The sequence below is a fragment of the Nelumbo nucifera genome, chromosome 8, assembly GCF_055504915.1.
Source record: "Nelumbo nucifera cultivar China Antique chromosome 8, China Antique-T2T, whole genome shotgun sequence".
Lineage (NCBI taxonomy): Eukaryota > Viridiplantae > Streptophyta > Magnoliopsida > Proteales > Nelumbonaceae > Nelumbo > Nelumbo nucifera.
In genome coordinates, this window is record NC_142656.1 from 9,645,766 (window position 1) to 9,664,038 (window position 18,273).

Here is an 18,273-nt window from a genome sequence, read left to right on the forward strand (position 1 = left end):
GATAAAAACTAAAAACGTAAAACCAATACAAATATAATACAATGGTACAATATTTAATTCAATTTTGTATAAATTTAAATATATATTGACAAAAAAACAGTTTTACATAAAAAACTAAAAAGAAATAAACTTAAACATAAATAGTTATATATATATATATATAACCGATAAACTGACCCAAACCGACCCTTCATGTTTGGGTTGGTTTTACTTCTTGATCAGTCGATTTTGATTTAGTCAATAAATAAACCAACTAGGTTGGATCGATTGAAAAAAAAATGACTCAAACCAACTCAATTCGATTCGTTCCTAATATAAAATGAAAAAATATAAATAAACATTTAAAATGAAAATGTACAAATAAATGACTTATTCATAAACGCCGAACCAAACACGTACGAAGATTGAACAGATAATCTCGACAACGTTTTCTTTTGAAACTTACGGAGTCTGCAAACAAAAATGTACAGGTATGCTCAAAAAACATATTTACATTGTTCAACGAAAATAGGATTTGATCGAATCACTGTAATTAATTGAAGTTGAGAAATTACTCTGGACCTGAAGGAGAGCGTTTGAGCTCAAAACATAGATAACATGAGAAGGACGGACAGTCTGCCGTTGGAAAAGAGATGAGTAGGGCATGGAGAAATTACATGAAGAAGTTTCAGATTCTTTCAAACGTGGCGTTTTTTGGCAAGGTTCTCATATGTCCTGTATTTGCTATCCTCTCGAATTTCTTCGCAGATTGTTCCTCATTTATACCAGATGGCGGGTTCTAGGAGTGTAAACGGATCAAATTTGAATTGGATTAATCAATATTTGAATTCAAATTCGATTAGAAAATTCGATATTTGAATTTGATTGGATATCTGACGGATATTGGAAATTAATATTTGAATTCGAATTTGATTAAATATTCGAATATTCGATTCAGTTCGAATTTGATTAGTTAATTATTGTAAATATTTAATAAATATATAAAATAAATATTTTATTTATATAAAATATATAAATATATAAATTATTTATATAACTTAATTATTATATATAAATGATATAAAATATTTTATATAATATATAAGAATTAAATAATTAATTAAATTTGGATAGGTTATATCCAAATTCAAATCCGATTAACTATTCAATAAGAATAAGATATCCAAACTCGACCAATTAAATATTCGAATTATCCAAATTCAATTCAATTATATTAAATATCAAATTCTAAATTGAATTTTTAAATACCATTCACACCCCTAACGGATTCATTTATCGAAAAAGAGCAGGTACGATTCCATTAATTTTAGCCTTTGTATTTCTTAAGCATTTGTCTTTCAAATAATTAAACTAATTTGTACTTATTAGGAGCAGTAATGTATGATTCGTCGTTTCTCTGTCTCATTTTCATTTTTTATTTCTTAATAATAGACTTCGGCAAAACATCTCTACTCATGGAGACAGCAGAAACGACAGAGTAAAAGCTTTAATTCTTGAGCTCTCTGTCCCCAATATTTTTTTTTTTTTTTTGTTTCTCCCATTAAAAGTTTTTGCCCTATTATTGGTTCCTTATCTCATGGGCAAGCTAGATGTGAGCGCAAACTGTGGATTTTAGTTTCATGACAGTAGTAGACTCAATAGAAATGGGCAATGCATGAAATTTCATGTTTGTAAAGCTAAAAGGAATTTCGTTAAGAAAAAATTGCGTTACATCCCTCCGCGTGTTCGAAAAAATGCCAAAATCCTGATTGCCAGAGTGTGGCCTGTCAAGATATACGAAATTCAGGAGTTCTGGAATCTCACCCTCGTGCATATACAGGCAGTATCTTACTCCATAAGTCTCTCTCTCTCTTTGGTTACTTCTTTTGTTTTTACTTTGGGGTTTATCTGGAACATATTTATTAAGGAATCCCCTCAAAATCTGCATAGCAGAAACTCACTGGTTTAGATTTCAATTTTTTTAAATAGGAAGGATCGAACGTTGCGAGGATCTACAATCAGAATTACTGGCGCCACGCGCCAAGGTTGCAGGCTCTATCCAAATCATGGCTCTTTGCAATATCCCCGTCGAGAAGACAAAATTCCAATCCAGCGATTTTGGAAATGCATCTACAGTTTTGAACGTGGAAACGACTGTAAAATGTGAATCTCTCTGCCCCATTCCCCAATACCAGAGGACACAGTCAAGCAGCAGCTGACCAACTACCCATCAACTCAACCCAGAAGGCTAAAGCACCCTTCTCATTTTGGTCACTCTACAACAGTCCAGTGGTCGTTAATATTGGAAGCTCCAAAGGCCTTTTCAGTAATTTAACAACCGGAGAAACATTTGAACAAAAAAGCTCATGTCCGTCAGCTGTCTGTGAAAAAAAGGAGGTGTTTTTATGGTTGGATCCCAATATCCCACGGAGCAGGGGGGGGGGGGGGGGGGGGCGGGGGGGTGTTGAGATGGGGGTGTGGGGAATGCCGTTTGAAGGGTGGGACCCGATTCCTCTGCTTTCTGCATTTCAAAACTTTTCTGTTCTGTTAGATTTTGAAATTTATTGAGAGGGATGACAAGTGCAGAGATGGTAGTGACTAGCGACTACTGAGACCCTTTGACCACCAAACCCCAAGGCATCCCCCGCTCGCTCGCGGCTCGGGTTGTATTATTATTATTTTTTAATTTTTCTTGAAACCACAACACATGAACACAAACAGCCTATAAATCATCGAGCTCCCTCACTTGGGTATTCTACTATTCTCTCAAACTCAATCTTCCTCTTTCTTCTTCCCCTTCTTCATGGTTTCAACTTTTTGATTGGAATATACAGAGAGAGAAAGAGAGAGTAGAAGCTTCTGAGTTCTGAATTATTGGGGACTGTTTCAGCTGATACTGTTTCATCTAGCGTCGAAGCTGTCATAGTTCTAGTTAAAGTAAGTTGAGAGGATCTGAGGATGAGTGCTTCGAAGTTCATCAAGTGTGTCACAGTTGGAGATGGAGCTGTTGGAAAGACCTGTATGCTCATTTGTTATACCAGTAACAAGTTCCCAACAGTAAGTTTCACTGATACCCACTCCAAAGTCCAAACTGTTAAACGCGCGCCCTTTCTCGTTCTCGTTCTCTACATACAGTTTTCCTTTTTCTTTTTTCTGTTATGTCCTACTTCATTTTCTTTTCCGAGGTGCGGAGCCTGTTGATGGGTTGTAGATTCCTGTGTGGTGGTTCCAAAATCTGCAATTTCTTGAGCTGGGTTTTCTGCTTTTATATCCTTCTGTTTATTTTTCTCTTCGTATTGTTCTCTATTTTCTTCTTTTCTTGTTTCTCCGTAATTTCTTTGCCCAGTTGTTGTTTCTGCTTATGGGTTATTGATTTCAGTGTGGTGGTTCTCGAGGAAAGGCAATTTCGGAGCTGGGTTTCTTCTTGCTTTCTTTCTGGATTTCTGGTCTTCCTTGTTTACGATGCCTTATTTACTATACTTTCCTCTTCTGAGTTTTCTTAAAAGGTTCATCTGTTTTTGTTTTTTATTTTATACAGGACTTGATTCTCATTTTCTTTTCCTCACCGTCGTTTCTCTTCTTGTGTTTCAAATGGATAACGTAGACAGTTACAGGTTTTTCACCTTACATAAAAGTATAAAATTCTTCCTTTTTAGTCTTTTTATTATATATATTCAATTCTTCCAAAAGAGGAGCAAAGCTTTTCGTGGTTCTCATATCTTCTTTCTTTTTTTTCCATTTCATTTATTTTGGGGTTCTTCATTACTGTATTGTCTGACGGCTTCTCTCTCTCTCTCTCTCTGGTGGACAGGATTATATACCCACTGTTTTTGACAACTTTAGTGCTAATGTGGCTGTGGATGGGAGCATTGTCAACTTGGGATTATGGGATACTGCAGGTATTTTTAGCCCATTTACTGATTTCTTCTGCTTGTAGTTTCTTTCTTTGTATTTGAGTTTGTATTCTTGCAAAATTTCTCTGGTATTTGGCTCCTCATTTCATCCATTGTTATTTTTTGTTTGATTTGCAGGTCAGGAAGATTATAGCCGCTTGAGGCCACTAAGCTATAGAGGAGCGGATGTATTCGTTTTGGCCTTCTCCTTACTCAGCAGAGCAAGCTATGAAAATGTTCTCAAGAAGGTAAATATATTATCAGTTCCATTCCCGTCCTTCTCTGTTTTCTCATTTCTTCTTTTATACATCTTTGTGTATGGATTATGTTATAAGCAGTTTATCATCTTCATACAAATTGAAGTCTACAAGCTTAGCAACTGATTTTTGTCTTTGTTTTTTCCCTTAGTGGATGCCTGAACTTCGTAGATTTGCGCCGAATGTTCCAATTGTTCTTGTTGGAACAAAGTTGGGTATGCAAGATTCTGATACGTTGATATTCTGGTTGGACATTTCACAGTAGAATATTACTCTAGTAATTGCCATTTATGCAGCTGCTTTTTCTCTTCAGATCTCCGTGACGACAAAGGTTATCTGGCTGATCATGTCGGCTCTGCTGCAATAACATCTGCTCAAGTGTGTTCTGGATAATTTCATTCATTTTTTAAATCCTGTACTGCTTTATGTGATGGAGCAGGACATAATCTTGTTTTCTGGTTTGTGTTTAGGGAGAGGAGCTGAGGAAACAAATTGGTGCAGCAGCCTATATTGAATGCAGCTCGAAAACTCAGCAGGTAGATGCTTAGATCCATATGAAAATACTTTGGATCCTTTGCTTCTCCCTTGTTTCTATTGTTTTGCAGTTTTATTAAAATGTTACTGATTGCTTGACTGGCGTCTTCTTCACTTTGATTAATCAGAACATTAAAGCTGTTTTTGATACTGCAATCAAGGTTGTTCTTCAACCTCCAAGAAGGAAGGAGATGGCTAGGAAGAAAAGGCAGAGGAAGTCTGGTTGCTCAGTCCTGTAAGTTCTTGTCCATATCTGTTCAAGGAATTCACATAAATTAGTTCACAAACTGTAACGGGTAGATAATTTGCTCAAATTCAACCCTTACAGTAAACTGGTTTGGTCCTACCTGTTATGGGTTTGAGTAAATTAAAAGTATATTTAAATTTGAATGAGATACAATGATGAAGCAGCCAAGAAAATTGCATCCTGATTTGAGACATAGGACTTTGTTTTTTCTTTTTTTTCCCTCTCTCACTTTCTTCTGTGTTCCTTTGAAGTCCAAATTTGACCAAACCCACAGTAAACAGTGTTCCCTTGGTAAAAGGATTAACATTTTGCTTCTGGGTATTTCTTAGGTTAAAGTCGTCACTGATCTGTGTAGGGTCATCAGAGGTGCAACTATCAGAATCCACTGTATTTAGATGAAGCCCATGCCCATGGGCACCCACAATTCACGTGTTTTGTCCTGAACTAATCTACACTGTTAATGTTAGGGATGCTGAGAATTCTATTGATAATATACATACAGCATAAAAGAGTCCATACAGGGGACTATTGTCTCCACGGACATCAGGACATCCTTTTGTTATCCCTTCACTGTTGTACACTTCATATTGTTCACAAACAAACAAAGCAAGATCTATTCTCAAATCAATTGTTTCAGTTACGAGTTAAAGAATACTCCACCTTTGCAGAGTTTTATTTTGTGACCTCTTTAGTTAATTTTTGAAGACTGCATTTCTATTCGTACATCTGTCCTGAATGTTTTCTATTTTTTTGTTGAATTATCTGCAGGAGTATCATGTGTGGAGGCTGTGTTGTGTAATTACATGGAGGCTGTTGTATTTGTGCTTGTAATTCAGTGAGTTGGGTAGGGGGAACTTTTGGTTCTCTCATGGCTTTTAGTAATGCTAGGAATGTCTTTTTCTTTTTGGTTTTGTTAAAAGCAAAGACTTATTTGTTATATAGAATATATCAAATACAATCAATTTGACGTCAGCTCCTCTAATGTTTCTAATGTGCCATGATTGCAGCAGAGATTCTCTATGGTACCCATTCTTGCTCTTTTTTTTTTCCTCAAGGGTTCTGATTAGAGCACAACCCATTTTTTGACAAAGGGGCCACATGCTTTAATAAGGGTTACCTTTTGTCTTTTCAAAAGGGGTGTGCCTCGTTTTTAAAACTTGGGATGTGCCCCTAATCAATCTTATAGCTTTGTAAATGTGATGGGTGAGGTCATAGGCAGGCAATGTGGATCATAATCTCGTGGGGCTATGTGACCCTTATTAATTAGGGCGCAACTTGGTCTGCATTAGTTCGAACATAACCCAAATCATTCTGATAAAATGTTGATATCAAAAGGTCGGGTTCGGGTTGAAAAAATTGCTTTACCCAAAGTTGATTGTCAAGTTTGTCAACACATTGGGTTAAATAGTGAACTCGCCTCATTGGATTGGATCCGGATCTCTACAGCCGCACATTGGGCTGAGGCATATTCCACCAAACTTCACCTGTTCAACTTTAATGTTGGAAAACGGTATTTGGTAGAGTAAAAGTGTTTCAACTTCAAAGAGCAACAACACACATTGGGCTTTGGGCACAAAGCATGTTTAAAGAATGGCGTTTCTTGATTAAGGGTATTGTTTATCTGTCAAGCCAGACTCAATTGTGGCCCAATAGGATCGAGCCAGGTGCAGTAATTGAGTCTCGATTAATTGAATTGTATTGGTTTAGTTGGGTCAGGTTCTGTACTCAAGTTTCAATATTAGTTGTGTTGGTCTAAGTGTCTCTGAGTGATTAATCACATATGGGTCAAGCCGAAGTCAGAGTTCAGATTGATGTCCCACTTGCACACCTCTAAGCGTGCCTTGGGAACATCTCCCATACTTAGTCAAGGCACGGGAAAATGTTCTCAATACACGGTTGAGATGTGTGCTTGGGGCGTGTGTGGGGTGAATCCAATTTGCTGACATTTTTATATGGGAGCGGGTCTTTTAGTCAGATCATTTAGTGAGCTTACTGAATTAACCAGAATTCTTCATCATGATGACATTTTTTTCCTGGAGGCCTGGCCCAACATCTTCTTGATAGATAGATATTCATGAGTCAGTTTCAGCCAAAATGCTTGCCAACTGTTCACAATAAGCCCTTCTCTGATATTATCTTTTATATTATAAAATTAAATTTTTTATTGAAATATTTGTCACAGAAACCAATTACCAATACATGGTGGAGTACAAGGCTGAGTGCCTGGCCAATTAATAGGGCCACCACATGGTGGGCTGTTTGGCTCTGCGCCATATCATCATCCTTGTAAGTCACCTAGTAGCTGAAATGGGTCCCTCAGCATCTCCCTGAAAGTGGAGTGAAATCAAACCCATGTTACTGCAGGCTTTCCACGGTTAAGATTAATGGATGTCGTGGTATCTTTGTGAATAATGTGCAAAAAGGTAATACCAAAAAATGGGGTGTATCATGTAGGAGAACAACTTATTTGATATGATTAGTGAATTTTTTCTATGTTTATTCATATTTATATATTATATATGAATAATTATTTTAATTTTAAAGGTTATAAGTTATGACCTTTGGTGGAATTATGTTATGTATCATCAGCTATGCATCTTATGGCAAGTTTCAAAGATTTGATGGAAATGAATGGTATAAGCTTCTTTTTCCAAAGAAGGGAGTGTAGGTAAAGAATCTACTTTGATTGGGCTATGGTTGGGTGTTTGGTTTGATAAAAAATAAAAGGGAAAGTTCCTAAGGCTTAGTTTGAAAAAATTACACATACAAATATATACAGTACAGATGCATAAAAAATACAAAGTTTTGCATTTTATTATATTTCTTCCAAATTGAGCTTAAAGATTCCGTACAATTCCTTTCTCTCAGGCCTCAGCCTTCAGTTTTCTGTTTTATGGTTTTTGGGTGCTGAACACCTCAAGTTCAGCTATGGTTGATGGCATTTATTATTGAGTTTAATGCATTCTGTTAGAACTGTTAAGTTCAGAGGGGCTTATTGTTGAAGGCTGATATGACAATTCTAGATTGTACAGGAGAAGATATAAAAAAAGTAAAAAATTGTAAAAAAAAAAAAGACACAATAATGCCTGTTTACAACTGATCTAAGCTATGAAGACAGGATAGTGCCGTTATTTCCATGCTTGGTTGCAGCTGTTCTTGGCCGTTCTATACAAGAGGACTTGGGATTAACTAGCAGTCGGTTAATATTGTAGTATGATTTCTTCCAGAGTGATGTTCAATCAATCACCAAAGTTCTGTTGGAAGGCATAAAACCTCTTTGTCCATTCATCATCTGCTAGGGGATTACAGATGTCTTATGGGGCCTTCCCTTCCTCACCTGCTAATACAGTTTTTGTCTCTGTAGGCTTCAAAAAAAAAAAAAAACATGTTTTGTCTCTGTTCTTGTGGCTTGGTAACACACAAGATTTGTTAGGTTTGCTACTGTTAACAGATAGTATTTTGCTTGGTCCGTAATGCCAATTTTCATTGTTGACATTATTTCAGCTAACTTATTCTCTAAATGGAGTTTCTTAATGGCATTAGCCTTAATAGCTTTGAAAGAAAGAATGAAAGAAAGTCTTGGGGATCGTAGTATTGGAAGACATGCAATTCTCCTTCCTTGCCTTTTGTGTTTATTATCACTTATAATTAAGTTGGTTCTCATTGACCAAAAAACCCATACTTTTTTTTCAGATTTATGTGGGTCCATGAAAATTTTATTTTTCTTAAGTATCACTAATCAGAATAAGTCATACCCATCTCCCAGGTGGGTAAATAACTTTCCCACCAAGAAAAGTTGCCAATACTTGGATGGGACAAAATTACTCCTTTTAATAATGAATTTTATAACTAAAACAGTCATAATCTTATTTACCTAGGAAATAAAATAGCATGAATAAATACACTTATTCGGGTAAGTGTTTCACAGAAAACACTTAATCGGATAATTACGTTTTCCTAGGTATTAAATTACCAAAAGGGGCCTAAATGGAAATGAATGATTTCTTTGGAAAATGTATTCAATAGCAAAACAATTCATTTAAATGCTTGGAAAGTGATATTTGATTCAGAAGAAGCTGAATGAAAGGAATAAAATTTAGAAAAGATTAATAAGAGTAACATAATCAAACTTGTGGATTGTAAAAATCCATTCCACTACCACAAGCTACAGTTTAAATTCATCATCACCAAGTGGAAGCCACTAGATCAGTGGCAAGTGAGATGTCAGTTGCGCCACCACCTATTTCCTCGTGGAGGAGGTATCAGTGTCTCTAGCATCGTTTGTTTCTCTTTTGGGGTCAAGGGAACGCCTCTCACTAGGTTCAGTGCCATGATGTGCACATTTGTCTTCTGTCTGTGCTTCTGAAATGCCCATATCCCTGCTGCTGCTCCCGCAACTAGAAACTGTAACCAAAACCAATATATGAACAATATTATTAACACAAAGAACCTGTACCATTAGTTTGGATCAAGTTCAATTGTTTGCTTTACAACTCACAGGTGATAGCCACAAAGCTGCTGTCTGCATATCAAAACGTGGGGCATAGAGAACAGTCTCTCCAAATTCTTCCTCGAGCTTTTTATAGATATCTTTATCAGTTTTCCCAGCACGAATTTCATCACGAATCAACTGCAGTGACGACACAAGCAACATGAGCATGGGTATAGGGGGGTAAAAGCTTTATTTTTTTAGGGGGGATGGTCAAGGCAGTCTAAAAGGAAACAAAAGTAAAGAAGTGTTCCAGCCTTCCAGGTAGGTTGCCTTTATGACATCAAAACTTGAATATGAGTGAGAGAGTGGAAGACCAAATCAACTGCAGACGTGGTGTGGTTGAATATCAAGTTTCAAAATTCAATCACCCATATTGAACTTTTTTCATTTTTTTTGGGTAAATACTGAACCATCTTTTATGAAAAGAAAAGCAGGTAATTGGGGTGATACATAAGCAAAGAAATGAATATGAATGAGATACCTTCCTGAGCAGAATGGCGACATCTGCTTGTGAGTCCTCAATGGATTGGCTTCCACACTCGGTGCAACGAACATTGTGGCTAATGTTTCTAGCCCGAGCTTCCACCATCTGTGCCTTCTTCACGGCATCCTCTTCGCCCTCCATTGTGAACCAAACTTGCCAAGCCTAGGACAACTGCAAATAGAGTATCAAGAATGATAAAATAGAAAGAAAGAAACTAAAAAGAATGCTACTTTATCTTCTTAAGCATTTCTTCAAAAACTTTCTCTGCAAAAACTCATAAACATCCCGACAACCCACAGCTTCTCTGTTTAGCAACAGCCACCCATAATGAACCTCTATTTCTTAGTGAGATTTTAACAGAAGGAAGAACAGGACGAAAGATCAGATCGTGATCAAAGCAAAGACGTGGGCTTCTAGCAATATAACTTATCGCAACAACATAAATTATATCAATTACAAAATATAAGCAAACCAGAATTAAAAAGTTGAGTAGAAAAATCACAACCGAGTATTGCTCCGAAATCGAAATGAAACCCAATAAATAAACTTACTTGAAAGGAAAATTCGAAACCCCAACAGATCTTCGAAGAAAACGGAGAAGAAGAACAAAAAAATATCAGTCCAATTAATGGGCAATGGCTTTACGTTGCAGACTTGAATCAGGGAAAGGAAAAGCGCACGGGTTAACAAGTTGTGGGACCCAGGAAATACATAATGGATTTGGATCTTCATAAATGTGGATCCCACCACTGACGTAGCTCAAATCAAACCGCTCGGTAACGGTGAGCAAATAACGGTATAAGGATAGGTCAAACCGCTCGGTACTCTGTCTCTTCTCTCTATCTCGCTCATTCAGTCGCTCCTGGTGAGGATTTTTTTTGGCTTTTTTATTTATTAAAAAAAAATTATTTTTGAGCTCTGCAGCTAAAAAGCCCTAGACTTTTCACAGTGCATGCAACGGAGCTCGAAGATTTGAGTATTTGCCTACATTAGCAGAAAACCTAGGTCTTATATTCGCCATGGATCCTCCCTCTAAAAGCTGGAGCATCTTCAGCCGCACAGAAATCACTCAACGATACAAGATCCTCGAACAAGTAGGTTCTGGCACTTACTCTGACGTTTACAAGGCTGTTCGCCTCTCCGACGGTCTCACCGTCGCCCTGAAAGAGGTCCACGATTACCAGAGCGCTTTCAGAGAGATCGAAGCCCTACAGATCCTCCAAAGCTCTCCAAACATCATTGCTCTCCACGAGTACTTTTGGCGGGAAGACGAGGATGCCGTTCTCGTACTCGAATTTCTAACTACCGATCTCGCATCGGTGATTAAGGAAGCTAAGAGGAATTGGGACAACGGTATCTCCGTCGGAGAGATCAAGCGATGGATGATTCAGATATTGCACGGCGTTGATGCTTGTCACAGGAATTCGATCGTTCATCGAGACCTCAAGCCCGCAAATTTGTTGATTTCTAGCGATGGTGTTCTCAAATTAGCGGATTTTGGACAGGTAATGCTCTAAGATATACGGACTTCATGTTCTTTCCCCTCCCGATTATATATGGTTCACAATTAGATTCTAGATTGCAGCAGAAAGTTCTGTTACAAGTATGGAATATATACTTATTGTTTGAATTCATACTTGTAATTTAACTAAGCTCTTAGATGAATATATTCGAGTAGAAGTTTGCCTAACTCGTATGCTTTCAAGATGATAGCCAGTGCCTCCACTTCAGACGCATAAACTTCTATAAACTGTGTATGCATACTGGATTGATTTTAGTTATCATCAATCCAGAAGGAAGAATGTTCACATGCCCCATTGTATTGCAGAAGAAAGTCGAAGCAATTTCAGAAATAAAGAAACTTATGGAACTTATTCCTTTATCACAGCTATGGTTGCTCATTTTTATGTGAAAGTAGAAAATGGAAAGTGTTAAGAAGGCACCCGAAGATGATGCTGTGACACTTGATCATGGGCATGTCCAATGGCCAAGTGATTGTGTCAACTTGCTTGGCATACAAGTCCTGTATCTGTTAGAATATGGAATGCATCACTATGGCAACAAGAAATCTATATACATTCATTTGGTACTCCTGCATTGTGGTATGTGCAGGCATTTTAACGCTTAAGGCAGTTGAAATTTAAGAGATGAAAGACACTGACCTTCATTTTGAGACTTCAGTATGAACTATATAATTGCTTTTAGCCTACATATAATCCTTGTAAAAACATAAAAAATAAAGAAAATTTTGAGGTCAAATAGATTTCAGTACCAACTATATAATTGGTTTTAATCTACATGTAATCTCAGAGCTTCACTTTAGCCAGTCTTGAGACTGCCTAAAGGCTTATCTCTTAAAACTATAATGGGTGTTTATATTTCTCTATTTCTACTTTATCATATTCTTTTCACAGAGGTATTGATAAGCTCACTATGTTCAATAACATTTAATGCTGTCGTTTCTTAGGAAGGAAACATAGTGTTGTAACTATCGTAACATTTTCTTCTAGCACCAGAAATTTGTAGATTGATTTGTATTCATTTACCAGGCAAGGATACTTCTGGAACCTGGATTTGTTGCAGAGGACACAAATCTACATGAGCAAAATATTTCAAATCAGACATGGACACCTCAACAACCTGAAACTATTCCACAAACGGACAATTCATGCCTGGAATATTCCCATAACCAAGTGCAAGCAACTGCGAGTAAAGAACATTTGAGAGAACCATATGATTTCACAGCTAAAGATTTCATGGATGAAACTGATAAAGAAACTAACTTTCCTGATGGAGACACATCTTGTCTTGCTACGTGCACAACAAGCGATATTGATGATGACCCTTTTAAGAGCTCTTATTCTTACGAGTTAGAGGCTGGAGAAGACACATCAGGTGCCCTAACATCATGTGTTGGAACTCGTTGGTTCAGGGCCCCTGAACTACTCTATGGATCCACAAATTATGGGCAAGAGATTGATCTATGGTCATTGGGATGCATATTTGCAGAGCTTTTCAACTTGGAGCCTCTTTTCCCCGGAACTTCTGATATCGATCAACTTAGCAGGATCGTTTATGTATTGGGAAACTTGACTGAGGAAACCTGGCAGGGTTGTCAAAAACTTCCTGATTATGGTAAAATATCCTTCAGCAATATTAAGAACCCACTTGGTTTGGAAGCTTGCCTCCCAAACCGTTCCTCTGATGAAATCAGTATTTTGAAAAGACTTATTTGCTATGACCCATCAAGCAGAGCTACTGCAATGGAGCTGCTCCATGAAAAGTACTTCAATGAAGATCCTTTACCAGTACCTGTGACTGAGCTGAGAGTTCCTTCTACAAAGAGCGGACCAGATGAAGCATCTCCTGGCGGGTGGTGTGACTATAATGACATAAATTTAGACTCTGACTTTGATGAATTTGGCAATATGGACATTTCAAGCACTGGTACTGGTTTCTCTATTCGGTTCTCTTGAATTTCAAGAAGGTACTACCACCAAGCACTAAATTCAATGTTCTCCATCCTTCTAGTCATCATGGAATATTCTTATACATGTACTGAGGCAATCATCTATACTTCCATCAAAACCAATTAATTGTACTATAATGGAAGATAATTTTAAGTTATAAAAGTGTATATGGACCTGGACCTAGTTCAGGGCTGAATTTTCGTATAATGATCTAATTGATCCATAAAGCTTGTGACAAACCTAGGCTAGGTCTGTCCATTTATCCTACTTGATGATCCATCAGATAAGATGTCGGTCGAGTCTTGGACTCGTGTTGGTAGGTGGGGTGGGACCAATAGAAGACTAAGTGTTCTTGAGTGCAAACTTTGTAAACGAGTATGAAGAGCATGGTACCTTTTTATGGGTGTGAAGTTTCAGTTTAATCCCACAGAGTGCATTCTTTTACCTGGTTCAGGTTTGCGTATGTTTATAACTATTGTATGCACTTTTACCTGATGCGAATTTTGCACTGTTGCTTGGCAATGCAAGTTTTGCATCCCAAAGAATCAAAAACATGCAAAAATTGTGCCACCTTCTTACCTTAAACTTTTCTCATATAAATCACATCATCTTTTTTTTGATGAATATAAATCACATCATTTTACTTCCTAATTTATCCCTCCCAAACAAACATCCTTCCCATGCTTTCATTCTCTCATTCTCTCTCATATAAAGTGAGGGCCATATCATTTTACGCCCCATTTTACTCCTTGCAAACAAACAAAAATAACAGAAGGCGAACCTAAAGCAAAAGAATACCAGAATTTTCACTCAGCCCATTTGTACTCGTACATTTACACCATGTAAATTTCATTTGCACTGGAAACAATTGGATCCTTGTATAGCATAGGCTTTATTGGCTTCAGAAAAGGAGTCCAGCAAAACTACAGATTGACATCTTGAGAAGAAAGTATAGAAAATTTCATTGTTTTGACTTGCAAAACTACATGAAAGTCGAAACTATATTGTTTCTTATTCTATTTAGTAGGCACTATTATAACTATTTAGTAGGAACTTGAATAACCAGAGCCAGTGGGTGAGACAAATGGCTGAAATTTTGAGATGTAAAATCCTCTGCGACAAATAGTGAGATAAACAGAGGCTAAAAGATTAAAGATGTAGTTTTCTGTTAGGGTTTAATTTGCTTGCACATATAATGAAGAAAAATAAATGATTAAAGTTATGGAACAGGAACATTTTTCCAAAGGTGAGTAATAATTATAGGAACATTTTCTCAAATCATTTTCTGAACAGAGGTTGGTCTTCTTGACACATATCTTGAAATGCTCCTATAATTTTCAACTATTCATGTGTTTATAAGAAAAACATTAAAAAAATAGGAATACGATTTAATTTCCTAAAGAATCCTATTTTTTTTTCAAGAAAATTATTCGTTGTCTTTCCTTTTACAAGCAACCAAACGCAACCTAAGAATGTGTTAGAAAAAAATAAATTAGAAGCGTTAAACTAAAGTCTTATGGTCATTTTATTAAATGGTTGAGAAATGATGCCTTATGACAATGTATAGAGGATCAGAACTGATTAGGCAGAGCATGGACTGGTGTAGATAATCAGTTTTATAAAATGAACCTAAAACTGAATCAACTATTAATCAGGACAATTGGGGCTTCCGTTTAGTGTGTCTTTTCGCATGGGCTATCGGTCTTTTAGAAGTCTAGTAGCCTGTGTTTTCATCTTTTTTTGTTTGGTTGGAAAAAAAAATCTGTCAAAAGGCGTCATACTGAAAAGACGCATGAAACTTGTTTTGAATGATTTTTCAGAAGCTTCAAATAGAGCTTTTCAGTTTCTTTTTTTTTTTTATGTCTTCAGGTGAAAAGACGTATAAAAAGACACGCCTTAACTAAACAGTCTTCAGACTGTCAAGATCTTAATGCAAAAGTTCATTATATTTTTTAACTATAAAATCTTTTAAAAAAGATTTGCCAAACGGCTCCTGTGTCTGACCCACACCTCGAACTTCTTTTTAGATAATATAACGTTAATAAAATTTATTTTTTTAGGCATAAAATATAGAGTTAAATATACTTCAATTCAACCCAATGCAGAAATTTGAATTACAGCCCTCATACTCTATTAATAACCTCTTTATAAATCACATATGAATTTAGCATCAATTTACGTCAGCTCCCTAAAATATAACAAAAAAGTGGAAGAACATAAGATCTTTAAATATAATTGATTAACAAGAACCTATCTCAACCCAATTATAATCCAACACAAAATCAGTTGGAATATACTACGGTTGTCAGGGCAATAAAACGTTGTACTAAGATGACAGTAATTAATGCATCTTACACAATTTGGAATATAACCATTACTGCAATAATAAATGAGGCATGTGAAAGCAATGCAGATCTACACAGCATTCGAGATCAATAATCAATTATAAGATGCATAGGTGGAAGCAACCTGCAGTAGTCACGCATTACCTTGGTATTTTCCCCTTGGTAGACTAGTTTTTATTCTGTTTTTGGTGGAGATAGTGAAATCAATATTGTAAAACTTACCCCATGCATCAAATAGGAAAACTGTTTGTTTCTTCTTTTCCTTTTTTTTTTTTAATCTTTTTGGCAAAAAAGATGCTAGGGTTGTGAATTGAATGGTTCATTCGTGTCATTTTCTCAGTGCAATTATGGAATCTTTCAAACACCAATACATTGATTTAAATCATAACACTGCAAATTGAAAAGGGAAATCAGATAAAACCCCATCAAAGATTAACAAATTAACTAAAAAGATGAAGTTTTCATAAACGTAGTTATTTTACATTTGAAATACTTGAAAGGTATCTTTGCATTAAGGCCTTATTCTTTTGTAATAGTGGAATTTATTTAGGTAAGTGCATTTATTTAAGTAAATGTTTTTTGAGTAGGTAAATGTATTTATCCACACAAATGTTTCTTGAGTAACATTTGCTTGGATAAATGCACTTATATATGTTCTTTTGATTTTTAGATTCTCAATTAAATAATAAAATGGCATTTTTATTCATAAAAAATAATTATTAAAATGGATAAAATAATTATATCATGTTTTGTAATAATTTTTCTTAGATACAAAAGTTAAGGTGAAAGATGAAAAGTAAAGGTAACTTTACTGTGGGACCCATTGTTTAATGTAAAAAGAACATGAAAAAGTTGGTCAATAGGAAAAAGTTACCCATTGACCAACTTTCCTATGTACATTTACCTACAAAAAAACGGGGCCTAAGAATGAATAGAGTGAAGAATGCAATGACAAACAATATATATTAGAATATATTGCAAAAAATATGTAGAATAAGTAATGAATCAAAATTTTGTCTATACATCCAAAATTTTAAAAAGAAAAATACTAAAGAAACTTGAGTGGGTTGGTACATATCAAGGGCATTTTCTCAAATATTACATATGCGAAACAGTTCATCATGGAAACAATGCTCTTTAGTGCACATCTGTAGATCTATTTCCTCGTAACATTCAATGAGTGATGCCACATCAGAGTGTGTTTCTTCAACGGGCTTTGTTCTTTTCAAAGCCAAAAGCTAATCAAAACATTGTTTGATGAAAAAAAGCTCAGAATGGCTTTTTACATACAAAAAGAATAAAATCTCCATATAATTTTTCATGTTTACAAGATATTTTGAACAAAAACTCTCGTGACCAACCAAATACGCATTTCTTCAATAAGCCCATTTCAAAAGGTGACTTTTTCAGAAGAAGCCCATTTGGGGCAAAACGAACTCCCAAACACGACCCAAGTCCACTTAAAGTTGGCTTCTTATTTAAGTCTGCTATCTTCTTAACCCTTGATAGGGTGTTTAATTTCCTTCTTAATCTGACATGGATCACCCTTTGATGTGGGATAATCTCATTGGTTGGTACTCATATCAGCCACTTCTAATATTTCTTATACTATTCTTGTCCCAAGGTCATACTGTAAGCTCAAGTGCAACCCTTCAAGTTCCCATGTGCCATGCGATTCTCGTTTACAAATTTTAATTTACAAAATGTTGAGAGTTCAATCATTTCCCTTAAAGACCTGGAAACATCATGTATTAAATTTTAAATAATAATAATAATAAAATTCAAAAATTATCTTACTTTTATTGATTAAAGTGAGTAATTTAATTTGTAGATTATCATAATATATTAGTATATAACTCAAAACTTATCGTTATAATTTAAATTTTGTAAATATTCCCTTTTACATACTTATTGTACATATTCAAATATTAAATTATAGAAAAATAATCAAATAACTTATGCAACTCAATGGTCAAGTGAAACCATAGTCTTTGAAACCATGAGTGCTTGGGTCCAAATCTAATAAGTCCAGGTAGGGTAAACCCTAGACCCTAGAAACTACCTGGGTGGGAATCAATTCCAAGAATTTGGAACCAAACCCTACCCAGTAATAGATTGAGTAGGGTTGGTTTAATGCTAGTTCCATTCGGTTCCAGGTAGAACTTACCCATTTGCTCATCTCCACAAGGCACATCTTCCCCTACTAAAATTAAAGGTATGACACCGAAGAGAGTTTAACCAATCAGAATCCCTAGGTAAGTTTGAGTAAAATACCAGTTAATTGGTTATTAATTTGTTAGGTACAATGCCTTTTTGGTCTGGGGTTCTTTGGATATATATATATATTACCAAATATCAGCTGACTACAAAGTGTAGACTACTTCACTTATCCTTGGCCATTGGGGACTAACAACTAATTATTTTAGGCTTCATGCTTTCTAAAGACCCAAACTTGTCACTCATCTAAATGCATTTACAGGATTACTTTAACAAAATTCAGAACTGGTGGCAATAAATGCAAAAGCTGTGGGCCATTTTTTTCCTTTACCATGTGTAAAAGCATTCCCGCTGG

General features: G+C 35.9%; 3 protein-coding genes across 3 annotated transcripts; 2 read left to right on the forward strand and 1 right to left on the reverse strand.

Annotated features, from left to right (window-relative positions):
* The first annotated feature begins 2,572 nt into the window (after nucleotides 1-2,572).
* Nucleotides 2,573-5,882, forward strand: LOC104592147 (rac-like GTP-binding protein ARAC7). Its single transcript, XM_010251358.3, has 8 exons — nucleotides 2,573-3,036; nucleotides 3,791-3,878; nucleotides 4,011-4,120; nucleotides 4,281-4,344; nucleotides 4,443-4,507; nucleotides 4,600-4,665; nucleotides 4,792-4,898; nucleotides 5,679-5,882. Exons 1-8 carry the CDS (start codon nucleotides 2,938-2,940, stop codon nucleotides 5,707-5,709), a joined length of 630 nt encoding a protein of 209 aa, XP_010249660.1. The 5' UTR covers nucleotides 2,573-2,937; the 3' UTR covers nucleotides 5,710-5,882.
* Nucleotides 5,883-8,924: 3,042 nt separating this feature from the next.
* Nucleotides 8,925-10,577, reverse strand: LOC104592148 (cytochrome c-type biogenesis CcmH-like mitochondrial protein). The gene is made up of 4 exons (XM_010251359.3): nucleotides 10,438-10,577; nucleotides 9,884-10,057; nucleotides 9,409-9,540; nucleotides 8,925-9,314 (listed from the first exon to the last, which is right to left on the reverse strand). Exons 2-4 carry the CDS (start codon nucleotides 10,025-10,027, stop codon nucleotides 9,135-9,137), a joined length of 456 nt encoding a protein of 151 aa, XP_010249661.1. The 5' UTR covers nucleotides 10,028-10,057; nucleotides 10,438-10,577; the 3' UTR covers nucleotides 8,925-9,134.
* A 41-nt stretch (nucleotides 10,578-10,618) lies between these two features.
* LOC104592149 (cyclin-dependent kinase F-1-like) lies at nucleotides 10,619-13,809 on the forward strand. The gene is made up of 3 exons (XM_010251361.2): nucleotides 10,619-10,751; nucleotides 10,836-11,391; nucleotides 12,436-13,809. The coding sequence occupies exons 2-3, from the start codon at nucleotides 10,906-10,908 to the stop codon at nucleotides 13,360-13,362; spliced, it is 1,413 nt and encodes a 470-aa protein (XP_010249663.1). The 5' UTR covers nucleotides 10,619-10,751; nucleotides 10,836-10,905; the 3' UTR covers nucleotides 13,363-13,809.
* The last annotated feature ends 4,464 nt before the right edge of the window (nucleotides 13,810-18,273 follow it).